Here is a 10,367-nt window from a genome sequence, read left to right on the forward strand (position 1 = left end):
AGATAAGATAAGATAAGATAAGATAGATTAAGATCCAGATACAGATAACGGTAAGGTAAGGAAGTAAGGTCAGTGTAGGTAAGATAAGATAAGAGATAAGATAGATAAGATAAGATAAGACTTTATTGATCCCAGAATTGTCTCGTATTCAGAGAAAATATTACGTGTTCGTCTTGAGGTGAAAAGAAATGCAGTTTGTCCCGGACTTCAGCTACAATGAAAAAGACACACAGCTGGAGTTATTCTGTGTATTGCTGCACAGCTGCCTCTTCTTCTCTCATCTCTCACCCTCCCTCTCCTGTTTCTACTTCAATCATGAAACTGATCAATGATCAGCTGATCGGCTCTCTTGTTATTTTATCTCCCACTTTGCGTCAGACAGAGGAAACCAGCGGATGTCGCGCTAAACAGCAGCACGTTTAAGCTTGATCAGCTGTTGTTAGAATTTATTTAATATTAATTTCTAGTATCAGCTGATGTTTGCTGGAGCCACAATTGTTAGATTTATATGGTTGATTGTCATTTATGCTTAGAAATATTTACTCATATATAGTTTTATAATCAATTGCATATTGATAGAGGTTTGATCCTTAGCAGTCTGTAAAGACTGTGTGCCTTCCAGAGTGTTCATACACACTCACATCCTGGGGTCATGAGAAGAGAAGAGGTGGTACCTTCTTTTATTGTTTTATGGTGTAGCAAACACAAGTATATCTGTTTTAGTCTAAGTGTCTTTGTAGATGAACTGCTGGACTTCCAGACCAGCAGGATTAGGGGAGTCGTTTATGGGGTCACATCTTGACACTTGCTGTGTAGTAGAATTGTCTTGACGTTCCAGCGACAGCTTATAGGTTTATGCTACGAACCTATCAACAGCCGTAAAAGCTGCTGGTCATGATGTCGGTTTGTATATGTGGTGAGAGGGAAACATGAAGATGAAACCAGGAGATGTTCCTTACTGAATCATCAGAGCTGTGATGGAGAAACAGGTTTACCTTTTAGGTGACATGAATGAGTTGAAGGGAAGTTATGAACTGTTTCTGAGAGACAAATAACACCAGGATCCTTTTTTAGGTAGCTGACAGCTGGTAACTGTGCAGGGGCGGGTCTAGCAAAGTTTTGTCAGGGGGGCAACACTGATCCTCCCCGCCTGCTCTAGGTGAGAGAGGAATTGGTGTAACAGGTAGCTGACAGCGTCATCCACCCCAATTCCAGAATAGAGGCGAACTGCTGCCTTCCTTGCCTTCGTCCTTTAGCTGACTTCTCAGCTGATCTGCATTCCCCAGACCACACCCTTATCACCTTCTTTGTGGGAGGTTTACTCTTCACCATACCATTTATAAGTGTGGTGGAGAAGTACCAGATTGTGGTCTGAGTGGCCAAGCGGGAAGAGGGGTGATGCGATGTAAGCCTGCTTTGTGTTGGCAAATAATAGATCCAGGGTTTTGCTGTCCCTTGTATGGCAGTCAACATACTGTGAGAAACTGGGAGAGTGACAGATAGTGAGGCATGATTGAAGTCCCCAGAGATAATAATGAGGGACTGCGGATGTGCATCTGTAGCTGACAGACACTATACAGGGAGTGCAGAATTATGAGGCAAATGAGTATTTGTCCACATCATCCTCTTCATGCGGTGTCTTACTCCAAGCTGTAAAGGCTCGAAAGCCTACTACCAATTAAGCATATTAGGTGATGTGCATCTCTGTAATGAGAAGGGGTGTGGTCTAATGACTCAACACCCTAAATCAGGTGTGCATAATTATTAGGCAACGTCCTTTCCTTTGGCAAACTGGGTCAAAAGAAGGACTTGACAGGCTCAGAAAAGTCAAAATAGTGAGATATCTTGCAGAGGGATGCAGCAGTCTCAAAATTGCAAAGCTTCTGAAGCGTGATCATCGAACAATCAAGCGTTTCATTCAAAATAGTCAACAGGGTCGCAAGAAGCGTGTGGAAAAACCAAGGCGCAAAATAACTGCCCATGAACTGAGAAAAGTCAAGCGTGCAGCTGCCAAGATGCCACTTGCCACCAGTTTGGCCATATTTCAGAGCTGCAACATCACTGGAGTGCCCAAAAGCACAAGGTGTGCAATACTCAGAGACATGGCCAAGGTAAGAAAGGCTGAAAGACGACCACCACTGAACAAGACACACAAGCTGAAACGTCAAGACTGGGCCAAGAAATATCTCAAGACTGGTTTTTCTAAGGTTTTATGGACTGATGAAATGAGAGTGAGTCTTGATGGGCCAGATGGATGGGCCCGTGGCTGGATTGGTAAAGGGCAGAGAGCTCCAGTCCGACTCAGACGCCAGCAAGGTGGAGGTGGAGTACTGGTTTGGGCTGGTATCATCAAAGATGAGCTTGTGGGGCCTTTTCGGGTTGAGGATGGAGTCAAGCTCAACTCCCAGTCCTACTGCCAGTTTCTGGAAGACACCTTCTTCAAGCAGTGGTACAGGAAGAAGTCTGCATCCATCCATCCATCCATCCATCTTCATCCGCTTATCCGAGGTCGGGTCGCGGGGGTAGCAGCCTAAGCAAAGAGGTCCAGACCTCCCTCTCCCCAGCCACCTCCTCCAGCTTGTCCGGGGGAATACCAAGGCGTTCCCAGGCCAGCCGAGAGATATAATCTCTCCAGCGTGTCCTGGGTCTGCCCCGGGGCCTCCTCCCGGTGGGACATGCCTGGAACACCTCGCCCAGGAGGCGCCCAGGGGGCATCCTTGCCAGATGCCCGAACCACCTCAGCTGGCTCCTTTCGATGTGGAGCAGCAGCTGCTCTACTCTGAGCCCCTCCCGGATGGCCGAACTTCTCACCCTATCTCTAAGGGAGAGGCCAGCCACCCTTCGGAGGAAGCTCATTTCCGCCGCTTGTATCCGCGATCTCGTTCTTTCGGTCACTACCCACAGCTCGTGGCCATAGGTGAGGGTAGGGACGTAGGTGAAGTCTGCATCCTTCAAGAAAAACATGATTTTCATGCAGGACAATGCTCCATCACACGCGTCCAAGTACTCCACAGCGTGGCTGGCAAGAAAGGGTATAAAAGAAGAAAACTAATGACATGGCCACCTTGTTCACCTGATCTGAACCCCATTGAGAACCTGTGGTCCATCATCAAATGTGAGATTTACAAGGAGGGAAACAGTACACCTCTCTGAACAGTGTCTGGGAGGCTGTGGTTGCTGCTGCACGCAATGTTGATGGTGAACAGATCAAAACACTGACAGAATCCATGGATGGCAGGCTTTTGAGTGTCCTTGCAAAGAAAGGTGGCTATATTGGTCGCTGATTTGTTTTTTGTTTTGTTTTTGAATGTCAGAAATGTATATTTGTGAATGTGGAGATGTTATATTGGTTTCACTGGTAAAAATAAATAATTGAAATGGGTATATATTTGTTTTTTTGTTAAGTTGCCTAATAATTATGCACAGTAATAGTCACCTGCACACACAGATATCCCCCTAAAATAGCTAAAACTAAAAACAAACTAAAAACTACTTCCAAAAACATTCAGCTTTGATATTAATGAGTTTTTTGGGTTCATTGAGAACATGGTTGTTGTTCACTAATAAAATTATTCCTCAAAAATACAACTTGCCTAATAATTCTGCACTCCCTGTAGTGAATGTACTCACAGGCTGCCGTAGGGTCGGCTGAGGGTGGGATGTAAACAGTCAGGACAATAACATGTGAAAATTCCCTGGCCAGGTGGTATGGCTGGACGCTAACTGCTGACAGTTCAATGTCTTTGGTACAGCGCTGTTCTTTCACATTGATGTGTCCAGGTTACACCATCGCTCACTGATGTACATTGGCAGTCCCCCACCTCTCCTCTTACCACTCTCCATTGCATTCCTCTAACCAGTTGAAAGCCATCCAGAGTTATGACAGAGTGTGTGGTCCGTGAGCCATGTCTCAGGGATCAGTAGGAGGCTGCTCTGCTGGTACTCCCACTGCAGTCTGGTTAGCGCCATTAGCTCTTGCATCTTGTTGGGTAAAGATCTTACATTACCATGAGAATGGATGGAATGCTTGGTTTGTACCGTCTCCTTCTTTCCCGTACTTCACTCCAGCCCTGCATCCCCTCCTCCGACGCCGTAACTTCTTCGCAATCTTGGGTGCTCCTCCGGGAGTACCTGTTGCCCAGTAGCTGCTCCCTACTGTAAACAATGGGGTGGCTTAGAGGTTCTCCAGAAGTGGTGGTGAAAAGTCCCAAAAAGAGTAGAAGGCATGCTACTACTCTCATGAAAATTTGTGGGTCAATGTCCAGTTGCACTTCAAATAAAACACGACCAAGAGTGTCGGGGAGAAAAGTGTAAAACACAAGAAAAAAAATCAATCAAGTTATGGTAATGTGATAGTATAAGTGACTGCTTTAATCTACATGTGCCGTCATTTTTGTATCAAGTGAAAGCTTTCTGAGGATTAAATACAATAATCATCCTCAAACACATAAATTAACTTTGATCAGATGAAAGAAGGTTGGTCTTGAAGAACCTCTGTGATTTGTATTTATTTTTCAGCCACAGAAGCATGATTGACTCAACAAATATGACTCCACCTCTCAACCACACGCATGATCTTTTTATCCCATCAGTCAACCCTTTCTTTATGCTGGTCTACAGTCTGCTGTTTCTGGTACAGTTAAAAATTTCAGATTGTGCCCTGTTAGAACCTGAATGTTTGAAAGTCCTGTCCTCTTCATCCTCTCTGTGTCTCTTCAGGTGGGTTTACTCCTCAATGGCTTCATCCTAAAGTTTTACTTTCACCAAGTTCGGCAGCAGGCCTCAAACAGCTTGATGGTCTACCTGAAGCACCTGACAGCTGCTGACTTCCTGCTCTGCCTCTCTCTGCCATTGCGGATAATCCACTATGCCAGCAGCTCTGGCATTGTTTACATACTCCACTGCAGCATTGGAGCTACTTCCCTGTACCTCAACATGTACGCCAGCATCCTGTTCATGGGGTACATCGCTGTTAACAGGTAAGGAACCTTTACTGAGTATCATTTGCAGTTCACGAGAATGTTAAAACCAGATTATTGGGTTATTTACAAACTCTTCAGTCCTAGCAACAACACGAATATTTATTTTCACCGTATAGTGACTTCTGCATATTTGGCACCACTGTGACTATTTTTGGTGAAGTTTTTTACCACATTTTCTCTTCTCTCTGCAGATATCTGAAGATCGTCCATCCTTCAGGAACTCACATCCTGCAGACAGTACGAACTGCCCACATCGTCTCCACGGTCACCTGGGTTTTTCTTCTGGCTCAAACAATCGCCTACAACATTATGTTCTTCATCACTCACAATCCTCTGGCCTATGACCGCTGCTACTGTGGGCCCCTCTTCAGTACGTCATTCAGCGTCCTTCATAAAACATTTCAAATCAGCTGCACCATCATCTTCCTCTTGGTCTTCATATCCCTGGTCTTCTTCTACTACAGCACCTCCCGCAAGGTGTTGCAGGCACAGCAGAGGCAGCTGGCCTCCTCTGAGAAGCTGGTGAAATCTTGCAGAAACATGTTGGTGCTGGTCAGCATCTTCTGTGTTTGTTTTGTGCCCTATCACCTGGTTCGTGTTCCCTATAGTTTTTTCTGGAATAACTCTGTGGGTGGGGTGTTATACTACCTGAAGGAGGCTGCCACCATGGTGTCAGTTTTTAATGTCTGTCTGGACCCTCTTGTTTACTTTTACCTCTGTAAGACTTTTCGGGCTCAGGTGAGAAAGATGTCCAGGAGAGTCAACGATCCAACAAAGAGAAGGGGAGAGAGCATCAAGAGCAACAAGGCAAACCAGTGAGCTGTAAAGTACAGAGTTTCTGCTGAGTTCAGAGGTCAATATGAGGCTCAACTCAGCAATTCATTTGGAGGCGATGACATCATGTTATTTAAAAAAAAAAATTTTTCAATAAATTTGAAACAATTTAAAGGAAACCTTTTCCATCCTACCATCAACAGCTATTTTGTTTGTAATATTTTCGAGGTGAAAAGAAAACAAATGAATCAATCTTGAATGAGGCTGTAAGATGTGTTGTGGAGAATTTAACAATAACCTGCAACACACCCAGTGAGCTTGATTTGAAGTGGGTTTAATAAACACATTGCAATGTGGAGAAAGCCCTTACATCTTATAAACAGAGACACAGACAGAGAACATTCCACAACTCACATGTTGGCCTCTCACGGGGGGGCTATACCACCTCCCTCACAGAGAGAATTATGACCTTGTTTTCTGCTTGGCCGTCACCTAAGGATTTACATCACTGATAAGCAGGAGTCCCACTATCTGTTTAACCTCTCCCATTACAATGGCCTCGCTGTGTTTACATTCCACATGCATGCAAACTAGCTACAGGAGTGCTCTTACTATAGTAAAGTGAGAAAGTGATATTACTATAACTAATGTGATATGATTCAATATGTGATTAATACATGAGAAAAGAAATCTTCCACCACACACGACAAAACGTGAACCACTCCGGACACTCTCTGGATGCGCCGTGAGAACTGAACGTCTCTCCTGCATGCGTGGCTTAGTTTTTAACCTTTCATCTTTCATTTGTTTTTCCAAAACTTAGTCAAAATTGATAAATGATCACCTTGTTGTTCTTTGCTGTTTGTATGAGAGTAAAATGAGCGTTGTTCTTTGTGACCTGGATTATGTCGTTAATCTGTGTCACACAGACTGACTTTAACTCTGTGATCATAGCGTCCTGTTTCTGATGCGACTACAGGTTCTCAAGTTTTACTGCAGGGCTGTTACCTTTAACACACACACACACACACACACACACACACACACACACACACACACACACACACACACAGTAAATCTTAAACTATGAGGAGTTCAATGGAAATGTGACAGTATTTAAGTTGCGAGATTCAAGTTTCATGAATCATCCTGACATGTTGACCAGTTCTTATATTCATCTTGTTGCTTCAGCATGTTTTGAAGCATCACCTTGTAAACTCTCTGGTTTACATGGTTTCACAGCAGCAGTCTACATGAAGAGAAGAAAGATATATGAGCTATATCAAAATATGAGCTATTCATCAGCACTTGTAGCTATTGCAACAATAATATAGTGTTTGCAGCTGTATATGACTAATTATCGGTCACATTTTCTTTAGATATTGTAAAAAATAATCTAAAGGTTTTTAAATTGTGTGTAAAAATTTTTTTATTTATGTGTACATTAACAACGTGACATGTGAAACTGAGACACTGTATAAATATAAATGTCTTAAATTCAGTTCCAACATTGCAACAAACCAAACTTTTTAAAAATTCAGGTCTCAGATTTATTCTGTATAGACCTCAGGCTCCACACACATGGATACACTGGGAGGCACAGATAACCCTGAACAATATGGCCACTGGGCTTCTGTATGTTTTATATTTTTTGTATGTTTGTATGTTGCCCATGACTAACACATCAGCTACTTCCTCCTACTGTTTCCCCTGAGCTAACAGCGGAGGCTACAGTCAGATTCCTCAAGACAAAACTAATAATAGAGTGTGTATAGTTGTGGGAAAGTGTGTGTCTGTCCTGTACGTGCGGTGTGTTAACGTTCAGTGTGAGCACAGGAAGCGGTTTGAAAGTCTAAGACCTCGAGTGTCATCAAGGAGGCAAAATTCACAGCCTTGTGGTTTGATGCTCTTTTCTGATTGGCTGTTGTTTAAGTGAAGAACTTTCTGAGCTGCTCAGTTGGGTTTGTACTGTACTCTTTAAGAGTGTGTTATGAATAGCACAAGGCCTGCATGTCACATAAAGTAAATGCTTCCTGGATTTTGTTTTTCACATTAAAAGTTTATTGCCACCACTTCACTTGCAACACTTATGTGAAAGCAAGATGGTGATCTTTCACCATGATGGTACATCTTTCACCATCTTACAATGCTTGATTGCAGCCATTCCCCAACTCTCTGTGAATGGTACTCATGGCCATTGATCAGTGGGTTTTGGTCAGTGGTTGTTGATCAATGGTCATGAGAATTTGCATAATTATGATTAAGGAACTGACCTCCCAGCCCATTGTTCCTTCAGTGGGCTGGTTTCAGTCATTATGCAAATGTGCTGTTTATAAGATTGGGGAAACCTGCAGTCAGCTGAGACTGAAGAAGTCACCTGGATGTGTGACGAAACGTTTCTCCCACAAACCGCTACGTCCAGATGAACAGAATCAACTTTTTGGAGACATAAGAGATAACCTTTTGTTTTCTGGTATCCCAGAGTTTGCTGGAGAGCATGTGGAAACCCCTCCTGTCCCTCCTCCCGCTCCATCACACCACCACACTTGCAGAGGATTACAAGTTTGTCACTGAGGTACAGGGGAGGCATTCCTCCTCTGTCCCCTTCTGGCCACATGTGCCTTAATTTTAGTCCCCAGTCTACACATCCACTGTAGAAAAGTATGTGTCAGCGTGAATTACATTACCCAGCAGCCTTGGTAAGGTCATAGGACTCATGGGACTCCTGAGTTAGCGAGCCTGACTTAGTTCCTGGGCTGACAATGCAGAAGAGAGCTGCTGGGACGGAAAGCAAATAGCCCATCCTGTGTTTGTTGTGAATGGTGTGCATCACATAAACCTGAGTTAATGTTACATGTGTAAGATGTGGCTGTAGCTCAGGAAGCAGAGCAGGTCTCCTACTGATTGGAAGATGTCTGTGAATGTTCTCAGTCATCCAGGTCATCGTAGTCTAAGGAGCTTGGAAAGAAAAGCGTCTGGACTCCTTTAAGTTGCTTGAAGACGTTTCACCTCTCATCCGAGGAGCTTCTTCAGTTCTAAGGTCAAACGGCGGAGAGTCCCAGATATAAACCCAGTGGGAGTAACCCCCCACAGAGGGACAAAAGGACCCCCTCATGATCCTCTACCTAATCACATGAGCCAAGGTGTGAAAACGGGTGTGGGTCACAATCAGCAAAGGTTTCGGGTGAGCTCATTGTGAAACCTGGCCCCACCCTATCATGTGATTTCCTGAGGTCAGATGGCCCAGAATGTGAGTGGGCGTTAAGGTGTCTGGGAAGGAAACTCAAAACTGGATTATAGATGGCAGAGAGTTGGTGTCGTAAACCCCCGCCTCTGTTCAAAGATGGTCGCTCACAGTGGACATAGATGGCTTCTTTCACTCCCCTTTCAAACCATCTGTCCTCTCTGTCCAAAATGTGAACATTGGCATCCTCGAAAGAGGATGGGGGGGAACTCCCACTGGGTTTAAATCGGGAACTCTCCGCCATTTGACCTTAGAACTGAAGAAGCTTCTCGGATGAGAGGTAAAACGTCTTCAAACAACTTAAAGAAGTCCAGTTGCTTTTCTTTCCAAGCTCCTTAGACTACGATGACCTGGATGACTGAGAAACTTCACAGACATATTGCCGTACATTTTGGGAGGAACACCCTTCAACTGGTGCGGGAGTATGAAAGGGAATCAAGAAAACGAGCGGATTATAGGAACCATATCCGTTTCAACCTAAGATGCAGACAAAGCAGAGTTGTTCTTAAGAGCTTGTGCCTTGGATCCACTGTCAGGGGATACAGAGCAGACTTGATTCTACAGAGAGCACAAAATCAGCTTCTAAGTGAAAGGATAAGACAGGTCCATTTCACTATAGATGTCCTCCAGATCAAGATCAGCCAGACTCTGCAGGAACTGGAAACCCTTCTTTCCTATTTATTATGTATATGTATTAAATGTACAGTGAACAAACAAGCTGATGAGTAAGATGGCCAAAGGAATGTTAAGCTGCATTACAGAGTGACAGCTGCTGGTAAGAATGACCTGCAGTAGCATTCCTTCCTACACTGTGGGTGTAAAGGTCTACTGCTGAACGAACTGCTCAGTGCTCGTACAGTCTCATGCAAGAGGTGAGAGGTGTTGTCCATGATGGATGTTAGCTTAGACAACATCCTGTCCTCCCCAACCTGCTCAACGGACTTCAGCGGACAGTTTGGGATAGAACTGGCCCTCCTGACCAGTTTGTTTAATTTTCAAGACTTGTGCAGTGATGCATGGGGTCCCTCAGGGCTCCGTAATTGGACCATTGCTGTTTTCTATGTACCTGCTGCCTCTTGGTGTCCTTTTATGTTCTTTTAATTAACCTTTCATTATTACGCTGATGACCTGCAGCTTTATGTTCCTTTAACCATTAGAAATCGTGCTGAAGTCTCTAAACTAGAATTTTGTTTATCTGCAATTAAGAGCTGGTTATCGGATAATTTCTTGCTCATAAATACTGATAAGAGAGAGTTGATGGTCATTGGGCCACACAAATTTCAGCACTTGTCCCAAAATTTCATCTTGAAAACTGATGACAGTGCCATAAATTGCTGGAACAAGGTAAAAAACTTGGGTGTGTGGTT

General features: G+C 44.0%; 1 protein-coding gene and 1 long non-coding RNA gene across 2 annotated transcripts; one reads left to right on the forward strand and one right to left on the reverse strand.

The window, feature by feature from the left end:
• Window positions 1-2,081: 2,081 nt before the first annotated feature.
• Window positions 2,082-9,665, reverse strand: LOC120727376. The gene is made up of 3 exons (XR_005694516.1): window positions 9,405-9,665; window positions 6,684-6,690; window positions 2,082-2,093 (listed from the first exon to the last, which is right to left on the reverse strand). It is a non-coding gene; the product is annotated as an uncharacterized LOC120727376 (long non-coding RNA).
• LOC120727375 (P2Y purinoceptor 14-like) lies at window positions 4,755-5,886 on the forward strand. Its single transcript, XM_040021604.1, has 2 exons — window positions 4,755-4,979; window positions 5,174-5,886. Exons 1-2 carry the CDS (start codon window positions 4,795-4,797, stop codon window positions 5,799-5,801), a joined length of 813 nt encoding a protein of 270 aa, XP_039877538.1. The 5' UTR covers window positions 4,755-4,794; the 3' UTR covers window positions 5,802-5,886.
• Window positions 9,666-10,367: the final 702 nt, after the last annotated feature.

The sequence above is a fragment of the Simochromis diagramma genome, unplaced genomic scaffold, assembly GCF_900408965.1.
Source record: "Simochromis diagramma unplaced genomic scaffold, fSimDia1.1 OVJJ01000740.1, whole genome shotgun sequence".
Lineage (NCBI taxonomy): Eukaryota > Metazoa > Chordata > Actinopteri > Cichliformes > Cichlidae > Simochromis > Simochromis diagramma.